Genomic DNA, 22,238 nt, shown 5'->3' on the forward strand with positions numbered 1-22,238 from the left:
CAGTGCACGAATAAAATTCACCTGTGAGAAACTTTCGATAAATTGACAAATTGACAACCGAAGTATAATTGATAAATTGATAAAATATTTTATAAAAATTAATCAATAAATTATAAATCTTCGAAACATAACCCCTTTCTAACAAATTTAAGGTTTTTTCCTTTTTTTTGTCAAACAAATATAAGTTATTCTATATTATTATTAAACTTCTAAAATATATTGTACTTACAATCAAGCTAAATGAAAATAAATAATTTTGAATTCTTTTCCCTTAAGTAATAGGAAATGAATGTTTGGAGAAAAGTGAGTTGATTCACATGTGGCTTCAAAATGCTGTTATCTTCTACTCCAACAGCTTTGAGGTTTCCAAATATGGCGGTACCCTCCTTGACATTTCCCAAGGTAACCAACTGATTCATCAACCCATTTTATATATTGTGGCCTTACTCAATTATTCAGTAAATATTAATCCATATGCAGGGTTTTGAATTTAGAAGCTTTGAGTCAAAGCAAAGTGTGAGTCTGAGAAAGGTGGTTTCATGTTCAGTTTCTGGGGATAGTGGTGCTTCAGTTGGGAACTATAATGTCCCATTTCCTACTGACTATGATCAACTTCTTCAACAAGTCAGTTTCTGTTTCGCTATTTAATTATCGTATATGCTATTTTTATCATGCCATGTCCTACACCTGACAGCTAGGGGAACTTGACATGTCTTTTGACCGGACAATCTTAACAAAACTAGGTTTCGAGTAAGGGGGGATATTAATGCATAACCTTGGTAGATATCTACATATTTTTTTCCCTATCACTTACGATTTTGGTGGAGTTGGTAACTTTAACATCGCCTCACCTACCTCCCTGCAACGCAAGGCGAGAGAGTAGATTGTTTGGACTCTGAGTTTACTGGCACTGGCAGATGAGAGTCTGAGCTTAAGATTTTTAGCACCAACATCCCAATCCTACCCTTCTTGTGAATGAAAACAACAACTTATTGCAAGTTACAGTTTCTAACTGCACTATACTATACTATACTCATTTAAAGTTAAAGGGTTGATTAAAATCATGTTCAAGAGCAAAAGGCAACATCTCTAAACTGATTATGTCCGGAGGATGATCCCTAGTATTTAATGGCTCAAATTGCTTTTTCAGTTATGAAATCGATAATTTTGCTGCCTTTTTTGTTGAATCATACCTTTAGTTTTATTTTATTCTTCTTCCATGATTGGTATCTCTGCTTAATTTAGAAATTTGGCCTCATATTTGGATTACAGGCTAGAGAAGCAAGTGAATTGGCTTTGAAGGATAGAAAACAATTGATGGTTTGTCTTTATTATTTTCTTCATCTTACTTGAGAAGAAAGTTTTATATAGAAGAACAAAGTTCTCTGTAAATTTTGGTAAGAGCTTGTGACAACAATAATCTGCAACAGGAGATTGAATTTCCTACAGCTGGACTGGATTCTGTGCCAGGTTATATTACTACCAATCTCTGTTCTAAATGTCGGTGATTAATCACCGATTAATCCTTGTTCCGTAACTCGCCGAACTGATTATATCTCCGATTAATCACCGATCAACCCGATTAATCCCCGATCAATTCAATTAATCTCCGATTAATCCTTTTCCATGACTCCACCGATTAAGTCTGATTCCCGCTTTTTACAACACTGCTAGCAAGTATTCGATTTCCCCTCGACCTTTCTATAGTCACTGCCTTTCTTTGTCGCGTATTCTTACTTTTTGTTGTGCAAATGATTCTTTTACTAGTCTTGTATTATCATACTATTTTATCTTCACTATCAGGTGATGGGGAAGGTGGTATTGAAATGACTGGAAGCATGCAATTGATTCGTGAGTTTTGTGACCTCTTCATAAAATCCGAGAAAGTTATACGCACCAGAATAGTATGTCTAAGAATTTTAAGAACTCCCATAACTTTATTTATATATTCCTGAACTATTAGAAGTGCTTCTTAGTCTGTCTTATTAATAGAATGTGATCCATTTGTGGGCGTAGAATTTAATACCTTAAGGATTTGGAAGGGATGGTCATTTACATGGTTCAAACCCTTCTGTCCCTAATATTTTTCAATTTTTTGTTCCTAACTATAAAAAAAGCCTGTTCTCTGTACATGGGTGGGTGTCTCCTGCATAACTTGTTAATGTACATTTTTCTCCTTCGTATCATGTGTTATGGCACTATGATATGATTTACTGGATTTCTCAACACACTTTTCCAGTAGTTTTGTCTGACCACATTCTTGTACAACTCTACATATACCCACAGTTTTTTCCTGAGGCCAATGAAGTGACCTTTGCAAGAGGGTCAGTGTTCGAAGGAGCTTCTTTCAAATTAGACTATCTGACAAAACCATCATTTTTTGAAGATTTTGGTTTCACTGAAAAGGTCAAGATGGCAGATCGTGTGAAGCCAGAAGATGAGCTATTTGTAGTTGCATATCCATATTTTAATGTCAATGGTAATCTCAGAATCCACGATAAATTTCCTTTTCAAGTATGCATGCCATGAAGTGTAATTTACATCATTTCTTTTATCAAACTCAGAAATGCTTGTGGTGGAAGAATTGTACAGAGAAGCTGTGATAAACACTGATCGCCAAATGATCATATTCAATGGTGAACTTGATCGTATTAGATCTGGCTGTATCCTTGGTCTATCTGGGATAATTGTTATAAATAAACATATGGCGCAAAGTTAAAATTTTAAATATTTGTTTTAACTCTGGAATTCAATTGAAACTACTGGGTACCCAGTAGTCAACACAATTATCGTTTAAGGTAGTTCAAATTAGACTACTTGTCATTCTTATCCTTGTGATGTGCTGTTGCATTATGTTGTTAGTTAAAGTGTAGTTTTTATGGTTTACTTTTGTTTGTATAGTTCCTCAAGAAATTGATATATTGACTGTAAAGTTTTAAACTTTAGATATGAGGATTAAGTATCAGTATCATAATTTTCCTTCTCATTAAGTTTTGGTGTCTGTCTTTGTAGGTAGAAGAAACAAGCTCTTCTTGTAAATAGCATGTGCTAACCTATTTGTAAGAAAATAGTTTATCCTTGATTTGTATAGATTATCCGGCATTCTTTTATCCAAAGCTTGCAGCACTTACAAAAACACTCTTTCCGAAGATGGAAACTGTATATTACATCCACAACTTTAAAGGTCGAAATGGTGGAACCCTTTTCAGGTGTGCTAGTGAGACACTTGGTATATCTTGATATATATAGAACAATATATCACACACGACTCTGGCTGTGTGTTTGTGTGGAAAGCCTCTAGTCTAGTTACTGCCTGGATTCTTTTTTAGGGAGATTTATTGGGTTTTAGCTGCTAAACATCCAACTAAACTCATCATCAGTTTGATACTCGCAATGTTTTTTTTCTTGTGGATATTCTTAAGGTCTTACCCTGGTCCTTGGAAGGTGCTCAGAAGAGTTGGTAACAAACATATATGCTTGCATGAACAAGACAGCATGCCGACTTTAAAGGAAGTTGCCTTAGATATTCTTCCATCAGCTTAAATCTTCTGGTAAGCTTTCAGATTTTGTACAAATTCAGATATAAAGGTCGAGCTCATTCTGCATGTAAAAATGTGGATCCTCATTCATGACTTCTTAAAAAATGGACTTGCAGTGAATACCGATATCTTGTTTTCCAAAGAAAAGGAGAATAGAGATATTCTGCAGGATTCTGAAACATCAACGATCTTTGACATTTGGTATTATGTGATCTTGAATGTTGATTTCGATGCTTTTAGTTGGCTTTCTCTGTATGGTAAATGTCGATTTCCTGCTTTCAGTTAGCAGTAGAATCAACATATGCATATGGAGGTATCTGAGCAGAAAAGTTTGCTTCTTTAACAGGAATTCAAGTTGGATCAGGGTCAATTAAGTTCTGATCAACTTAAATGGAATCTTCTGCAGATTGTTTAAAGTGAATTTGCTCATGTTGATTCTATTTTTTGTATATAATAATAATAATAATTTGTTTTGAGAATATGTTCAAGTTATTTGCTCATGTTCTGGTACCTGGGATCCTAAAAGAATTAAGGGGCCGTTTGGCTGGGCTTAAAAGAAGTGACTTATTGCTTAAAGTAAAGAAATGAATTAGAAGTGAGAAGTTGATTTGGACTTATAAGCTACTATAAGTGTTTGGATACCGTGACTTATAAGTCAGGTGAAAGAAGCAGAAGCTGAGCGGAAGAAAAAGCTAGGTTTCATAGCTTCTTTTCACTTCTTTTAAATGCTCCAGATTATTAGCCAAACCCGCAACAAAAAGCAGGAGTGGATTTTCAGGCTTTTAAGCCCAGAAGCCCGTTTCCCAAACACCCGCTAAGTTTTCTGATTTCAAACTTTTTTAAAACTGAAAAGTAGTTCACACCGAGTCCCTCCTGGAGTCCTGGTTGTATGTTTAAGACAAACTTCAGGCGACAGATAATTATTCAATTAATATACATATAATAATTTATAAATACAGAAACAATTATATCATAATTTCTAATATGCCTAGTTATATCTGGAGGGAGTTCATACTAAACCACTGAGTTAATACTAAATCACACATATTTTATATACGGATTTTCAACGGTGTGCACAATAGTCACGAACTCTCATGGGGAACTCTCATGAGAATACTAACTTTTCATTGGTGGATGAATAATAAATGTTAATACCCCCTGCATTCACACCAATTCCACCAATCAAAACAAACCTTTTTCATAAGAGTTCGTACTTATTGTATGTTCTTGGGCACACATTGGAAAGACCGTTTTATATAAGGGCATAATTTACTAAATTAATTCATGATGAGATATATAAAATTCTAATAATTCTTGGAAAAAAGTACTCCCTCCGTCTCTAAATACTTTTCCTATTTGTACTTTTCACGTTTGCCAACACCATTTTTAATCGTTAATATCTTTCATTTCGTAGTAGCATTAAATATAAAAACTTCACTGTATTAAAGTACTTGTGAATACGAATCTAACAAGATCTCTCATGACTATATTTAGTTTTATAGATTATATGTAAATCAGTAATTTGCCTTATGTTATGAACAATACCGACATCACAAACAAGAAAAGAAAAAAGAAACGGAGGGAGTATAATTTAACAACAGTGAAGTTGGCAGATTATAAAATCTATTGTATATCTGCATAACATTGTTGTACAATTCGAGAATCAGAAGTATTTCTTGGAGTTTTTTTTTTTGCCAAATCGGGATTCTTTAGTCAAAACATAGTGTAATCCGTAAATTGGTAAAAAAAAATTCAAAAATTAATATAAGTAATTTTAAAAATCACATATATATGTAGGGGAGGGTTCTGGTACAAACTTACAAACTTACAAACTTTTTTTGTTCAACACATATATAACTTGAGTTCAACATTTTTTTAACATATTTTGTTGAACATCGATTAAAATAGTGGTGGAGAAGTACATAAACCAATTTATAAATGTAAGAACTAAGGTAAACATGTTATATAACTGATATTTATGTTTCTAGACCCTACCCAAACCCTAGAGGTATAATTTAAACATCTTTTTAGATATATTCAACACAATGATAATTAGTGTTCAACACCCGATGTTGAACCCCAGTTATATATGTGTTGAAAACGCGATTTATTTATGCGTTATTTTTAAAAATTGTGATGTTTTTTGAAGAATTTTCAACATGGATACTTTATATAACTAAGGATTAACACGATGGGAGAATAAAAAAAAGTTTGTAAGTTTGTAACTTAAAAAAGTTTTTATTTGATCCTATCCCTATATATGTATCAATGATAATTGATAGGAAACCATCAAAAAACTTTTTTATTGTGCATCACTTAAAAAATATTTCCTCACACGCTTCGCACTGTGGACACAACAAAAAAAAGGAATGAAATAAGTGAAAATAAAAGGCAAGACAAAAGTCACAAAGGACATTAGAGGATATTTGAAAATAAAATGAGGGAAGCCTCGTCGTGCTCCAGAGTTTTTAGTTGAAGAACAAAAGAGAGAAGGTGAGTGAAGAGAAAAATGAAAAATTAGGAGAATACTTTCTTATGTTGTAGGAAAGAAGAGAGAATTTTGAAAAAAAAAGGGATATGAGTAAGAGTTTCTCTTCCATTCATCCGATTTTTGGAAAGAAAATTACTGGGAAAAAGTTGGAGAAATTCTCTCCTTAGAAAACTCGGGAGCACGATATATAGAGAATTTTACAATTTTCTTTTCCCTTCCTTTCTCTTCTCTCATATCTAAAACTCAGGAGCACAGTGTCAATTTCAAGGACTTGTTTAAGTTGCAAGATATGGAATGAGAAAGTGATAAAACTTGTAAAGCGCATTCTATTCCCTGCGACTTCATTCATCCAACCACACAAACATAACTGCTTATCTAATCTAATTAAAAAGAAAAAATGGGAGAGATCTCCTTTTACTAGAATTCACTTGAAATCTGAATGTTTAAATACTAAACAAATACTTACCTGTAGAGCAAGGCAGACGTACTCTGATATGCGCAACTTGAATACAAGTCAGGTAATGAGGATTGGAGATTTATTTCAATTTGCTCAATTTAAAAGATTTTCAAATGCATTAATATTCAGAAAACTGTTAATCAACTTGTACACAACATGTACTGTGTCCATGCAAGGATGTATACTCTATCCGTGCAAGGATGTATTGTTACACTTTGTGCCTTCTGTTTTTGTCAGTCTCCCTTTCTTCTGTACTTCCCTTCTCCAAGGAATTTGATATATTTAAACATTTAGAATGTGCACTTCTTTTACATTATAGAGGGTAATTTCAGATACACAAATTTACGGATCCACTATATCTGAACAAAGTGTGCACTACTGATGGCAGAACCCAAGGCATATATTACCTTCATTAAAGCACTGCAGAGTAAAAACAGTCACCAACAAGTTTAAGATTGCTTAAGAACTATACACGTAGAAAGAGCTATCATTTTTTGTGCAAACAAGTGATCATTAATTAGCTTTGGTTATTAAAAAAGCAGTCTGGAATTGAATATATTTTGTTTAACTTAAGAAAAAATAAAAATACCTAGTATGATACGATATTGTTGAAACTTAGTTGGATGAATCTGGCTCCAGATTAGGGACTATCGCAGATGATAACTCTATATGAGAAACTCGGACAGCACTTATCAACCGCTCTGGTAATTCATCTGTAGTGTTTGCCTGAAATAATGATGAAATATTTATAAAAAATAATAGGACTTAACTTTGGGGATCACAACAGACTTTTGCCTGCTTGGAGTGAACTGTCAATCCTAATATTTGAAGTACTAAATCATATGTTTGTAAGCAAAACATTCATCAATAATCCTGATCACTGGGTATGAGGAAAACACACCTGAACAAGGAAAGCCATTTCTACTACAAGACTTGTAATTACCCCAATAACAAGCCCCAGAACTCCATTGGCCACAGTAGAAGAACCAATATCGACATCAATCTAGACAAAGAAAGGACAAACTTTTACATTCATATGTTAGTCAGCTAGTGTTTAAAAGCATTTAAGGGAATATAAACTGGAGATTTACTTCTAAGTAATTAGGACCACGTATGTAGTTGCAATCAACTGCTTTCCCCAACAAACAAGGGGTACTTCCTACACTTTGGCGCACAATCCAAGATCCCTGCAAGATCAATTAGGTTTATACAACATAAGTAATGAACCATCAAAGTCTATGTGATAAGTGCATCCAGATAATAGCAAACACACACACACACACACACACACACACACACACACGTATTGTAATTTATGGACGTGATTTTCAGGGTGCACCACGAGGCAGTGATGGAGTGGAGCTCTCAGGCCTGTAAAGTCACCAATCCAAGTTCCAATACCAGTAAACCCAAGTTTGGCTCATTAGGAAATTACAGTATTCGACATATGCTCAACCATTACTTATCATGAACATTAAATTAAGTTCAATAGATAAAAGGTAACATATATGCTTTTGTATTCACATAGCTAGCCAGTTCAGAGCTCACTACTAAACTGATTTAGGCTCCAGTTTGTTCAAGTACATGTATTTTGATTCACACGAGCTTTATATAACTGAACATAGACTGTTCAAGCTTGGCTAATTTCTAGTTTTGAAGTCGAAAAATGAGCATGTTTTTGGCTTGTTTAACTTCAAAACCAAACATGAACAGACTTTTACAGAATTAATTCCAAGCTTTCTTGCGATTGACTCATTTACCATCCTACCTTTTAGCCCCGAGTTAAAAAATTTTATCATAATAGTATTTTGATGCTCAGCGCTGCTCAGAGTTTCAGTTTCCCGCCCTACAGTCTAGCCTTGCTTCTAAGAGCAACTCGAATGAGGGTGTCAATAGAGTGCCAAAGTGCCATGTGGCATGATGTGGTATGGCACTCTTGTTGGTTCTCAATTGGAGTGATAGGGGGTGCCAACTGTTAGGGATAAAACACGAGATTCAATCTTCTAATGCAAAGCACACATAAAACAATATATTTGACGTGGAAAACCCACGTCCCAACTTGTATTATTAATCAAAACCATTATCAACAATACAATCAAACCAAACTTGGATACTCAAGCCTACTACCCAAGTATCCGCCCTCGAGCGATACCTAAGTCTACATCTTGAGCACACCTATCAAACACAATATGACTATGTATATATAGCCATCTCAAACTAGACAAATCAGAATCTAATTCTAAAACAGCTACACATAGTCCTAATCCAATTCTGATTTCCAACTAAAATCAGAATCCAATTCCAACTAGGTCTTCTATCTTTGTGACCAAAACATATTCTTTATAATAACTGTCTAAACATACAATTATTATCCTTATATATTTTGGATCACCAAAGTCCATGTTACCTTGTAATGGGCTGATACCTAACAATCCTCCCCTTCAGCCCAATACAATCAACAATCACGATCAAGACATCGACGTCCATCCGCCAATGCCTCCCCTCGAACAAGAATCTCCATGTCTCGTTCTTCCAAATTTTATCCATCTACAAAATCACGTGCATCAACCCCGAGTGCTCTTCCATCCATGAGTCACCCGATCCTTGCTTTCACAATCCTCCGGCCTCTAGAAGAACCATCCAATCTTCTTCCATATTGAGTCCATCATGATTGATCCACGGTGCAAGTCAACCGTCATACCGCACGTAACTTTGCCTCTTCCTGCTAACAAAACCTCCATCGTACTCTGCATTCTCGATTAAATCCCGAATTTTCCTCCAACCTCATCAATCCCGATCCTGACCTCGGCTCTTGATACCACTTGTTAGGGATAAAACACGAGATTCAATCTTCTAATGCAAAGCACACATAAAACAATATATTTGACGTGGAAAACCCACGTCCCAACTTGTATTATTAATCAAAACCATTATCAACAATACAATCAAACCAAACTTGGATACTCAAGCCTACTACCCAAGTATCCGCCCTCGAGCGATACCTAAGTCTACATCTTGAGCACACCTATCAAACACAATATGACTATGTATATATAGCCATCTCAAACTAGACAAATCAGAATCTAATTCTAAAACAGCTACACATAGTCCTAATCCAATTCTGATTTCCAACTAAAATCAGAATCCAATTCCAACTAGGTCTTCTATCTTTGTGACCAAAACATATTCTTTATAATAACTGTCTAAACATACAATTATTATCCTTATATATTTTGGATCACCAAAGTCCATGTTACCTTGTAATGGGCTGATACCTAACACCAACTGCCAAGCAAAGTTGCCAACTTTTGGCACCCTCCCAAAACAATAACATGTATACATCAACTTTAAAGACATGTACCTTAGTATCTATTTATAATCATACTTGTTGGAATATATTGACAACTTTGAGTGCCAACTGTTCGAGTAAGTTTTGGTAATTAAGGTGCCGAAGTACTATTGCAGACAGAGAAGATAAAATATTAGTGCTGGGTAATGCTACGTCCGCCAAATTTTTTTCCAAAATTTCTTTACCAAATGATGTGACAGACAAGTAGAATATTGTGATTGGGTGATTGATATATATACAAGGGGGTCTCATTATTATTGGAGTGAATGCAGCCAATCAGACTTCGACACATCATCATTTGGGAAAAAAAATTGGGATAATTTCTTGGGGTACCTAGCATTTTCCGCTTTTGATGATTTGCCAATATCGGCACCCAAAGATTAGCAACAAAATTGGAGATGCTCTAAGCATATTTGCAAAATGTTCATAGTGGGTAATTTCAACTTTTAACATTAAAAAGCAGTAAAATGCCAGAAATTTTTACTTAATTCCACTTCAGTGTAGATGTAACAATTTTTTATGACAGAACAAGAGCTGCCTTCACTCATGGGATTATGCAAGCTCTGTTCCAGAGCCACATCTCCATGATTAAAATAATATGCCTCAGCCCAAAGCCTAGCGATCTATTCACTGCCTACTCTGTAGGGCGTTAAAGCAGTTGGACATGCCAGAAAGCTGATCCCGATGCTAAACCATGTTTTATTTACCAAGAAAATAATACAAACGCATGACTGATTAAAAATACAGTGGATCTTTATGGATCCACTATTGAAATTATTTTGAATTGCGGGAGCCTTGCAGGTCAGATATTGAAACATAAGATTTGTTTATCAAGGAACGATGACCTCATGTTAAGTGGCATTTCAAAATTCATAAGAAAACTAAAAAAAATAAAAATTACTCAGATATTTAAATAGCTACACTCTACCTTTGGAACTGATGGGATAAGCTTTAGTCTACTGTTACGGAACTCATCATCCCCGTCAACAAACCGCTGCAAAAGAGATCCAGGCACCAATTCTTTCATCACAAAATAGAAGATCATGCTGTAATGTGTGGAGCCCGGTACCTGAAATATATGATAATAATTCAAATCCTGCTTTCAAATGCATAGTTGTCCAATTAATCAATTATGTGAATAACTTACTTGTAGATTAAACACAATGGAAAAAAGTCCTTTCTCAGAAGCAACCTGTACAGAAATTTTAAAAAAACGGATTATGGGAATATTCCAGCATAGCAAACCGGTGAAATGTCATATACACAAAAAGGGTTTTCATCAACGACTGGCAAGACTTTTGAGTTTTGTTAGAAGTAGATATTGATAATTAAAATCACTTATAGTGTGAGTTCTTGACCCGTCAACCACAGTTTCTTTTTAGAAGGCTAATACTATTGTTAGAGGTATATATGTCGTGCCTACATCCAAGGGTGTATAGGTTAGGCAGCAAATTACTTCTGGAGCAAAAACCCAATCAATTTGACTGTATAAACTTTAAACTCCTAATTAATTAATATAATTTAATTAATAATAACATAACAATGTATGATATTTAATAATAACATAAATAAATACAATTTATATACATACATACATATACATACATACATATATATATATATATATATATATGTGTATATATAAACACACACACGCGCATTCCTCAGTCAGCACCATATTGTAAATCTAAGATATACAAAAAGAGCACTATTCCTCTTTGAATATTAGATATAGATACCAAAAGTATTACAGATTGCGTGATATAAGGTTTTACACAGAAACCAAGTGACAGAGAAAGCTCTGGTCCCAACAGAAACCAAACAGGAAGATACTTGCCTGTGCTGCACAACCACGGCGTCTAGCAACATGGTCCATCCGTCTTGTGTTTTTAAACCAATCAACAGCAACAAGATCCATAAGGTGTTTACCTGCAGGAATCTTTACATTCACAGGAATATATGACATTTACAATAAACATAAGAAGTCACACTGGGACATAATGAACAAAGGCAATGAATTTGCAAACCTTTGACTTGTCATAGCAAAAATGTCTGCTACGCACTCGAAAATTGTTTCCATCAGCGATTCTCCAGCAATCACGACTCTTCTCACGGTCATCACGTCGAAGGTTACCCGAAAAACATGATAGATCAATCTCAACCCTAGGTTCTTCTTCGATGGCTTCATATATAATTAAGGACACAGTTAATTCAGCCTCCATTTAGAATATACATATATATATTTATATATAAGGAATTTAATACAACATAAACAAATTAAATGATTATTCATTGTACCAATTTTCTTATAATCACTATCAAGACGGCTTGCACATGCCTGAAAAGAAGGAAGTTCAAAACAAAATATAAAGGGCTGGCTTGAAGATAGTCGGTTTAATATAATAAAAATTATTATTTGTCAGTGTCCAAGTACAGCGCAAACCTCATCATCAGGTATCTGAAACTCCTCATCCTCGTCAGAGTATTCATCCATCATTGAATTTTTGTTAGCATTTGTCTGGTCATGAGAATGACTACGATTATGAAGAGCCTCCTCCTGCAGCTTTAGACCCTTCTTTGGCAGAACAGAAGCAGATGCCATATTTACCATTACAGGTATTCTTGGAGGTGCATTCCTTTCATCAGTTTGACAGAAGTACTCGCGCAGGCCTGTTTAGAAGATAAGAAAAAGTTATTTTCTGTGATAACATGAAATAGAGGCAACGAGTAACTTTAGACAACTACTATGGGCAACTGGAGCAAAGTATCAAGAGCTCAACACCCGGTTGTAACTTATCATTATAGACATGTTGACTACGGTCATGACAAAAGAATTACAGCAATTAGTGTGTAGTCTTTTTGAAAGAAAACTTGAACTAATAAATGGTACAGGCATGATATATTACAATATATGCCAAAGAACAGAACACTCTTCTGCTGACTTGTGCATAAGGACTAGTTTACTATAAAGTCGTTTACTTATATTAGTTAAAGGGGTGTTAAACAATTGCATAAAATTCTCTTGGTTAAGAATTTTACAATGGCAGCAAGATCACACCACTATCTCAAACAAGTGCAAGAAAACCTCACCATTGTGTAATCTAAGATATTGCTACAAAGAATACAACCTCCACTAACAAGTAAATTTAACCCTCTGTGAGCAGAAGAGAGGTATCAAGTTGCTATTCTTCATTTTTAATACATTAGACTTGAGCATAAAAAATGATAGAGAATCACCCGCAACACTGTTTAACATCTGAAGTAGACAATGCTGCTGAAATGCTGAAACATAACCCACACCCCATCCTTTCAGATCGATTTGCATGAGATGCTCCACTTGCGTTCTTGGCCTCCCATTCCGACGTTTCAGGGGCGAGATATTGAAGCCACCACCTGAGAGCAAAATGATAATTTTGATGTTAAGATAACCTAACTTGCATGAATTATAACTAAAGTCTTTCATGCAAAGTTTTAGATCTAAAAATAAACTTAAAACAATTTACTCTCAATATGTGCACGAACAAATCCTGGTTGCGGACCACAGTTCTCATGCTCCCTTGAACAAAATAATACAACTGCACATACAGAGATGAATAAGCAAAAAGCATCCTGAAATAAAGAAATGTTTACATACTTTTTCACTTAAAATCTTGATAATAATAATAATAATCAAGTTTGATTTCAAAACATGATGCATAACAAAAGGAATCATCAGCTGTATCTACTCAGCACTGACCATAACTCCCATCATCATTGCGCCGCCAATAACGCACATAACAAAGGTCACGAGGCCATACAAAGCTGCAAGAAGTAGCAATACATTAGAGAAGGCAACAACCGCCCTTAGTTTAATTTCCACTTAAGGATGTTCTAGGAAAACTTGACCTTACAGGTCATTTAAAGAATAATCATAAATTTTTAACTTACAAAATTTTTACAGTTATCTGCTAGTCAGCAAGCAGAAACTAGCTTATCCTTCATACAGAAGATTAATGACTCAGAAACCACAATGCCTATCTAAGCTACACAGAATATAACTAAATTTGTACTAGATAGAATAATTATATGGTGAACAACAGAGTCCTAAGATCTACATATCAGAGGTTGACCAAGGAGTTCTATGTTATAAATTTATAGTCCTTTCTCCAAAAGAAAAAAAGAACAGACAAAACAAAACAAAAGAGTACACACACACACACTCTTGGTTTTCATCATATAATAAATATCTAGAAACACATGTATACATATGTGTGGGCAAGTGCGTACATGCCATTAGACAGTATGATTATTGAATGTTCTATTTAGCCATAACACACTTTCCTTGTTCTAAAATTTAACTTGGCTAACTAACAAAATCAAAAAAAGAAAATTCAATTTTCTACACCAACCACTGCTTTTTCTACAAGAAAATATATTGTAATAATGTTATAAAGCTATTAATACCGATCACATTTCTGCTGGCGTGGTGATATTAAATTCAGCAAATTGGTCAGATTGATATGTTTATCCTAAGTGCAATGTTTCTTCTCTAATAAACAAAAAAAAATGTAGATGTCCATCGGTTTCCCAGTATTTAAGCCTCCTCAAGATTAGAAATACCTTCTTTTTAAAAACAAATAAACAACCTTGGGCCTTGTTAAAATTTACAGCAAAATCCTTTAAAAAATAATGTCATAAGCTAGTCCACTTTCTTAGTAAGTACATAAAACACTAGAATAAGAACATAATTACATAATTTGTGATCCTGCATAATGTATCTCTAACACTAAAAGAAGTAACTTCCAAAAGAAAGATGAGTACTCTAGTCCTACCAGAGGACTCCTTAATCTAGTCTTGTAAAGCAAAAAAAATAAATTCTATTGACAACTGCTTTTAAAAAGAAGGGTGCAAACAAACATAGATATTGTGTTAACATATAAGCATTTTATTTCTAAAAGTGTTAATGCTCGAACTTCCCAATGCATTAAAAGGTGGAAAAGCATGTTATTCACCAAAAAATGTCGTAGGTAGTGAAGAATAAATAAGTTATTTTGTTTATTTTAAATTGCGCGAAAATATGTTATTCTCGAAAGGATGTGTTGAGAATGAAGAAGTAACATCATGTAAATTTATAAAGTAAAAGAAGTAAAAATGTCTACTAATTTGAATGAAAATTTATGCACCAAGCTTCTAAAAATAGAAACTAATAGAAGTAATAATCTTCCTTGTTAACTTAATTTTAATCCCGTCGTTTTAAAAGAGTCAATCACTTATAGATTTCGAATATCAATTTGCTCCATACATCTTTCAAAATTTGGAGTAACGTATTTGGCATTTAGTAATAAACTTAATATTGTTTGAAATATTTAAGATTGGATTGTTATCAATTAAACCACAAACAATCCAAAATGACTTCTAACACATGCACATAGTACAGTAATTACAAAGTTCTTGTGAAGAGAGCAAATTACGTTGGAAACCAATCTAGCTGCAGTCTATGATAGAGAATTGCTGTATGTCCATCGACCTCTTCAACCAAGCTACCATACTGAAAGCTACAATCCCATCTACACAAGCAGATTGGAAGATTAAAGCATGATAAGGTTGCACAACACATAAAACAAACTAAAGAAACTAGTCACGCGTGGTTGGCAGATGCCTGCCAATAAATAACAAAGCTGCATGTCAACCTATAATACTTCTAAATTAGCTTTATTGTCGCTAATCGTAATAAGAGGTTAACAGACACTAACAAAGGCCTACTGCCCAATAATAATCCACAACAATATAAGAGAATAAGCTTCTTTTGAAACTATGGTAACAGACCGGATCAAATGGATTGAAATTGAAGGAATAAATCTTTGTGGACATACTTTGAGAATGTAAACTTGCAGTTAGAACTGGAAGGTTGAAAATTCTTGCATAAACATTTAGAAGATATATTTCAATTATCAGTTGATTTTTCCCTCATTTTTATTCATCTAAAAGAACATAACTCGGATTTAACCTGCTATACTTCTACTACTTAGTGATGCATATAGCCTGTTTGTCTAAGCTTTAAGTCACAAGCTTAAAGTAATTTTGAGCAAGTTGAGAAATGTGTGTTTCACAAGCCGGAAAGTAACTTAAAGTTATAAAGAGAAAACACATACACAACATAAAAGTCATAACTTCGTAGGAGTTACTATTTTGAACAACTTAGTTAATTTTGTAATTTTTATCTGATAAAAGTGAATATAATCATTCACATTGCAACTTCAAATCTATTTTTGTTTTTATACTATTAATAACTTACAAGTTACACATAACAAAAAATTATTTAAACAAGTTATAACCTAACATCAAAATCTTTACTTCTTACTTTAAGTAAGATTAAATCATTCAGTAATTTTTATTAATTTTACTCAAACGGACTCGAAATGTGCCATATACAGGTAAGAAAGTCCGGCTACTTTCCAGCCTAAAAGAATGAAATTGTGTTTCCTCAGTCCTCACTAATAGTTTACTTTGTAGTTTGTTCCACTGAGGGCCTGAGGCCATACATAAACTATACCATTGACCTCCATAATGCATAACAATTGACGACTTAATAATTAATATCTAAGAACCGACTATAACAGATAAAACAGATGTCAGCAGAATAGCACACAAGAATGAAACCTCACTCATCTGCAGATTGACATAAATCTACAATTAACTAGAATAACCATACAAAAGACAGAGTCTGACGGAAAAGAAAAACATCCCAGAAACACTCACTCAAACCGTGTTGTGTCCATGCTCATAATGAGCTCAAAAACCTCTTCACAGGTCGCCTCCACAACACCCACAGCCTTCATTGCTCTACTACAGCTTTTTGGCTGCAAGAAAAAAGAAATTATACAACATACATTTAAGAAAAGAATAACCTGTTGATGTGCAAAAAATCATGAATTCAAGAAAAGAATGAAGTGTAACATGTGCACACACACACACACACACACACGCACATTTATTTACGTATGCAAGTAGGGCCGCACTTAAGAGAGAACCCATCCTTAAAATAGAACCTTAGAACCACTAAGATTCTGTTGCGGAACCCTTAATTTTAAATAGATTTTCAGGATCTAAATCTAAATACATGTTTTTTGCATCGTTTTGTGTGTACAAAAATAAGTTCAAAATATAATACATAAACACGACAATTTTTTGCATGTGTAGTTCTGCTGCGAAACCCTAATTAATACTAGAAATAAGGCTAAGGGTTCTAAGTGTTCTTAGACTAAGGGTTCTAAGAGGATCATGACCCTATGCAAGTAAACATAAGAAGAATAAAATATGATTACATACAAGTAAATCAACTTCAATAAGCTCTTCGAAGATGCGCAATCCTGAGATGTACAAAGCATTATTAAAGCTTAGTATGATATCTTGGTTAGCAAGTTAGTAACCTCAGCTTAAGAAGATTAAAAGTGGCAAACTAATTATGGCTAACCATTCTGACACTGAAGAAGGCGCCAATGTTTTCTTGAAAATGCCTGATTATTAGTGTTTTGGTTTGCCAAATCTGTTTTTTCCTTAGTCCAGTCAAATACAGATTCTGGAGGACCTGTCATCAACACATTTAATGGTTAAATTTGGTCAAAAGTTACAAACATAAGTATGTCTCAGCAAGACATTCCGCATTCAAGATACAAACCATTCCCAATTGTGGTTCTCCGTAACAAATTAGGTTGTGACTCTGACTCATCTTCGTCTTCAGCAGCACTGTACCTGCAAGAACACATGAATATGATCAAGCAATGTAGCCAACTAATGTGCTGCCTACAAACTCAAGAAACATGAAACTGTGATATACAAAGAGAGAACTAATATCTCAACAAAAAGAAAAGGGATGCACAAATATTTTGAATTTAAATTCCGTCTTCATATACTTAATGAACCCAATAATAAGTTCAGGTACTTACTGACTTTCACGGTCTGACGATGAACCATTCCTTCCGTTATCCATCCCAGATTTGTATTCGAAAGAGTGGTATTTATTACCATTGGCAACTAATGATTCCTGATGCTGCAAAACGTAATATTCATACCATCTCTACAGGAAAAATCAAGGCTCCAGACAACAAAAGGGTATACAATTTGAAGTACAAACTTGATCAATGACAGATTCAATCTTTTCCTTCCAGATGAGTGCCTCCTGGATATTGAATGCAGCCATCTGGAACAGGAAGGAATAAAATTATCAATTAAGCACAAATCATCTTTAACTCCTGGTAATTAGATATATATGTAAGATGAAATACGAATTTTAATAAAGTACATTACACAAAACAACAACAATCGCTGTAACTCATGCATAACTCTCCTTACAACATTGAACCTAGTCACGAAATTATTACAGCATCAGATAAGTTAAAGATTGGTAGAATACTGTGAGCTGTATGTAAAATATTTATGAAGAGATTATATTTACAGGCAAACACTTTTTTTTTTAATTGCCCTAAACAGTATCTGAAATCCTTCAAATAACAATAAAAATTCCATTGGACGCTCAATATGAAGAACACCTTTTAAAGCAACAGAGGCAACTTATGTAGAACCCTATAATACAACATATCTGCAGACTTTGTAGGGTTGTCTGTCAAGTGTCAACTATAAAACATTAAAACAAAAGTGCATTTAGTTTGCTTAAATGGATTAGAAAAACCACGCACCGTTATTCGCTGGTAATTCTCTCTCTTGTTGTATATTGATAGAACATAAACCATCTGCATAAAATCAAAAGCATGCGGACAAAAGAAGCAATAGAGAATGTAAATTTTGTCTTATATAACAGAAAATCAAGAGTGTTAAAAAAACATAAAAAGTTGGTATTACTAGATAATAGCGAATCGAAAATTGAAATTAAATTAGCAGTTTATCTTGTAGCAGTGACCAGAAGAATTAGGGTTTTTTTGGAAGTGGTGGATTTCCATTTAAAATTTTATTATAGTTAGCTACAGTGAATATCATTGTTTCGTCCAAAGCGAAACAAATGGGCATGCATATTATAGCAATCACTAGACAACACTGAGCCACCTAGGGAAAAAGGTAAGCCAAAACTCACGTGACCATGTTGGGTCTTCAAGCCACGGTCTTCAACCCTACAATTACCGTCGATGACAAGCGTCTTGATCGGAACCTAATTCAATATAGGCAAGAGTTAATTGTTATTACATTCAGTATGCATCACAAAATAACAAAATAAGAACATAAAAAAGCGCATGATTTAAGATCATTGACACATATAAATTTTCTTCTTTAATGCAATTGTGCAAGATGGTCAGAAAAACAACAGTATCGATAAATACTTTCCAACAGAGTGTTCTCCACTTCTACTGGATTACAGAAATAACTTCCAAATTACTTTCAAAAAAATCCAGTACAAACATAAGCAAGTAAAATGCAAAACAAAGACAATCTCAAACAGAAAACATTACCACATTATTCTGAGGCTTCCTCTTGTAATAAGCAAGCAGCCGGGACTCGAGAACAAAATACCTCATATGAATATACGATCGTCCAATCTTCCTCCGCCCATACCGAACCATCCATCCTTCATAAACAACTTTCGACATGGCTCCCTAAACACTACTCCTCAAATCACACCAACAACACAAACTACCAAATCATAACCAAAAATACACCCGAACAAAAAATCGCTAAAACCTAAAAACCAAAATAATCAAAATCCAACAATCCCTAAATAAAACACACACACAAAACTCCCACTAATTCAAGCAACCCTAGCTATCACTCAATTTAACAACCAAAATCGCAAAATTCGCAATCAAAACCTAATCCAACTTGTTCACAACATTCTCAATCACTCGATCACCGACAATTCGAGACTTGATCTGCTTAGTCAAAATCTGCAGAATTTCAGATTATACATACACATAAACATATAAAGACATATATGATGGGCCTATATGTGTGTGTTAAAATTACAGAGGAGCGAAAGAGAAGACTTACAGGATCTAGTTTGCAGAAATTAAAGTGAGAAATGGTTGTGCTTAGTAAGCTCCGGAGTAGAATTCACAAGTTTGGGTATATACATACACAATTTTGTATGTATAGGAGGCTATAGCCGTATAGGTAGTGACAAAGCAGTGAATTTGTGAGAAAATACAAGTAAATGAGTAAACGGTAAAAATTGTGGTGATGTTGCAAGTCAAACTATTTATTATCTTATAGGACCGTATCAATCAATTAGTTTGATAATAATGGATGGGTAACTCATTTTATTTTAAAACATTAATTACATTAATTGATTATAATTTTAAAATATTACATATCATTATTTTAAAATTTATAAATAAAATATATTATTTGAATATGATAATTGATGACTTGACATATGCTAATTCGATAAATATAGTTATACAAAAGAGTTTGGGTAAAATTATAGATAAAGGAGGGTATAGTTGGAGTATGAGTTTTTGAAAAGATTATATATAATTTTTATTTTTATCATGTCAACTCATTTTGAGCTAAAGATTTTTCATTATTTGAGTTGCTATCACATATATTTTTCTTAATCAAAGAAGTATAAAAATATCTTTAAATAGTAAAATGTTTATGTACTCGATTCATCATACATACCTGTCACACAATACATCATACCTTAAATTTATTCGAAATCCATATGATTAACGAAATTTTATCCATTATATTGTTTTATTAATAAAAATCAATTTCTCCTCGGAATCTTTCACAAAAAGGTAATCTTTCACAAAATTAAAAATAATTTTCAACTCAATTACAAAATAAAAATTATAATCAATTTTTTAGAGCTTATTGCACTTTGAAACTTGTTTCTTTGCGCGAAACACAAATCAAATTAGCCTAAAAACTTAAAATCACTAAGGCCTTGCTCCCGAGTTTTTTTAGGAGAGAAAACAAGTGAAAGCAAGTGTGCTTTCACTTTCATCCCACTTTTGGAGTGAAAGTTTTGGAGTGAAACTATGCTATATTTTCACTCACTTTCACTTGCTTTCCTCCCTTTAAAAAACTCGGGAGCACAAGTAGGAGTGAAAGTTTGATAACTTTACTTCCTCTTCACTTGCTTTCCTCCCTTTTTAAAACTCGGGAGCAGGGTGTAAGTTTAGTCCTAATTTTGCTATGAGCACTCCATAATTGCTAACTACACTCCACTTCATATTTTTATTTTTAATTTCTGGGGATCCACTGCTGACGTGGCAGCAGCCCTAGCGTTGAAGTGGCGGGGGGCTGCCGACGTGGCAGGTGCCACGTCCGCACTTGCTGACGTGGCAGCCTGGGGTGGGCCCCGGTGCTGACGTGACGCCTGGTTGGAGTCCCATTGCCGACGTGTCATTTGGATATAAAATGTAAATTTTGTAAAATTGATGACAAAACTTAGGGTGCATATTGTTAGCTTTTAAAATGTATGAGGAGATATTTGATCATTTTAAAACTAGTTTTTAGGTTTTTAGGCTAAGAGTGGTTTGTATTTGAGTATCTCTGTATATGTGTGTGTGAAGAAGGCCAGTGAAGGATCCGTTGTTTTTCTTGAAAAAGTAACGTTAAATAGACAATCTAATGGTTAGGAGTAAATTGCTAATGGATTGACAGTTAATATTGCAGATTGACACGGAATGAAATCTATTTTGTACTTAAATGTTTTTCGCTCAAAGAAATGGTTCGCAAAGTGCAATAAGCTTTTTTTTAAAAATACACAAAGTTCACGAAAATTATGAATTGAATACTTGCTAGCATCAAATCAAGCGTCGAAAATTCTTAACCTTTTTTGTGATTTTTTTACCTTAGGTCTATTAATAAATTATACTCCCTCCGTCCCTCTGATTTCTATACACTTTCCTTTTCGAGATGTCCCATTCAATTTTATACATCACAAAACTTTTCCAAAATAGTAAACGTTTATAATATAAAAAGGGAATTGATAAATAAGCTCCAAACTTTACTATTTAAGCTCCAATTTCATTTTTTTCCTTTATTCAAATCACATTCTCATTTATTATATGGATGAAACATGTGTAGAAAGCATGGGTAAATGTGGTATAAATTTTGTAATTGGAGCTTAAATAGTAAAATATGGAGCATATTTATCAATTCCCTATAAAAATTCCAATCACCCATTACTTCCATCTACTTTTTCAAATCTATCAATTAAATATGCGTGGGTCCCACCACTTTACAAATTTTTCTTTCTCTTTCTCATTACTTTACACCACTTTATACACTTTTCTTAGTCTCCGTGTCCATTCCAAACGTATACATCCCAGAGGGACGAAGGGAGTAAGCAACACACGATTCTCTTAAAAAAGCCTGAGAAAAGGAAAATAGAGTGGTAAATACTCCCTCCGTTTCAAATTAGATGTCCACTTTTAAAAAATCACATAGTTTAAGAAAAGTGGTTGT

General features: G+C 34.0%; 2 protein-coding genes across 6 annotated transcripts; one reads left to right on the forward strand and one right to left on the reverse strand.

Moving 5' to 3' along the window:
- Nucleotides 1-271: 271 nt before the first annotated feature.
- Nucleotides 272-4,039, forward strand: LOC108196134 (protein LPA3). 5 transcript variants are annotated; one of them, XR_001801714.2, is made up of 11 exons: nt 272-402; nt 481-624; nt 1,273-1,320; nt 1,431-1,470; nt 1,804-1,904; nt 2,287-2,479; nt 2,565-2,663; nt 3,092-3,209; nt 3,423-3,551; nt 3,656-3,796; nt 3,886-4,039. XR_001801714.2 is itself a non-coding variant. In XM_017363262.2 (10 exons), the coding sequence occupies exons 1-9, from the start codon at nt 331-333 to the stop codon at nt 3,541-3,543; spliced, it is 936 nt and encodes a 311-aa protein (XP_017218751.2). In that variant the 5' UTR covers nt 272-330; the 3' UTR covers nt 3,544-3,551; nt 3,656-4,039. The 5 variants fall into 5 exon arrangements, 3 of the variants coding, with proteins under 3 accessions (XP_017218751.2, XP_063937485.1, XP_063937486.1); XR_001801713.2 differs by having other exon boundaries at nt 3,656-3,740; nt 3,822-4,039; XM_017363262.2 differs by having other exon boundaries at nt 3,656-4,039.
- A 2,505-nt stretch (nt 4,040-6,544) lies between these two features.
- On the reverse strand, nt 6,545-19,951 carry LOC108196355 (protein ENHANCED DISEASE RESISTANCE 2). The gene is made up of 24 exons (XM_017363609.2): nt 19,812-19,951; nt 19,277-19,708; nt 18,904-18,978; nt 18,512-18,565; nt 17,950-18,015; nt 17,762-17,865; nt 17,494-17,567; nt 17,290-17,403; nt 17,145-17,185; nt 16,575-16,675; nt 15,287-15,382; nt 13,573-13,637; nt 13,340-13,411; nt 13,074-13,229; nt 12,280-12,506; nt 12,135-12,174; nt 11,864-12,018; nt 11,674-11,775; nt 10,984-11,028; nt 10,765-10,905; nt 7,579-7,674; nt 7,389-7,490; nt 7,077-7,213; nt 6,545-6,907 (listed from the first exon to the last, which is right to left on the reverse strand). The coding sequence occupies exons 2-23, from the start codon at nt 19,412-19,414 to the stop codon at nt 7,103-7,105; spliced, it is 2,175 nt and encodes a 724-aa protein (XP_017219098.1). The 5' UTR covers nt 19,415-19,708; nt 19,812-19,951; the 3' UTR covers nt 6,545-6,907; nt 7,077-7,102.
- Nucleotides 19,952-22,238: the final 2,287 nt, after the last annotated feature.

The sequence above is a fragment of the Daucus carota genome, chromosome 7 (assembly GCF_001625215.2).
Source record: "Daucus carota subsp. sativus chromosome 7, DH1 v3.0, whole genome shotgun sequence".
NCBI classification, from domain to species: domain Eukaryota; kingdom Viridiplantae; phylum Streptophyta; class Magnoliopsida; order Apiales; family Apiaceae; genus Daucus; species Daucus carota.

Bases quoted from the DNA above. Each gene is read 5' to 3' on its own strand.
- LOC108196355 (XM_017363609.2), bottom strand. From the start codon at position 19,414: ATGTCGAAAGTTGTTTATGAAGGATGGATGGTTCGGTATGGGCGGAGG. The intron at 17,866-17,949 runs GTTTGTACTTCA...TACGTTTTGCAG, and splicing joins TTGAATCTGTCATTGATCAA to CATCAGGAATCATTAGTTGC. The intron at 17,568-17,761 runs GTAAGTACCTGA...GTGTTCTTGCAG, and splicing joins TCGTCAGACCGTGAAAGTCA to GTACAGTGCTGCTGAAGACG.
- LOC108196134 (XM_017363262.2), top strand. From the start codon at position 331: ATGCTGTTATCTTCTACTCCAACAGCTTTGAGGTTTCCAAATATGGCG. The intron at 403-480 runs GTAACCAACTGA...ATCCATATGCAG, and splicing joins CCTCCTTGACATTTCCCAAG to GGTTTTGAATTTAGAAGCTT. The intron at 1,471-1,803 runs GTTATATTACTA...CTTCACTATCAG, and splicing joins TGGACTGGATTCTGTGCCAG to GTGATGGGGAAGGTGGTATT.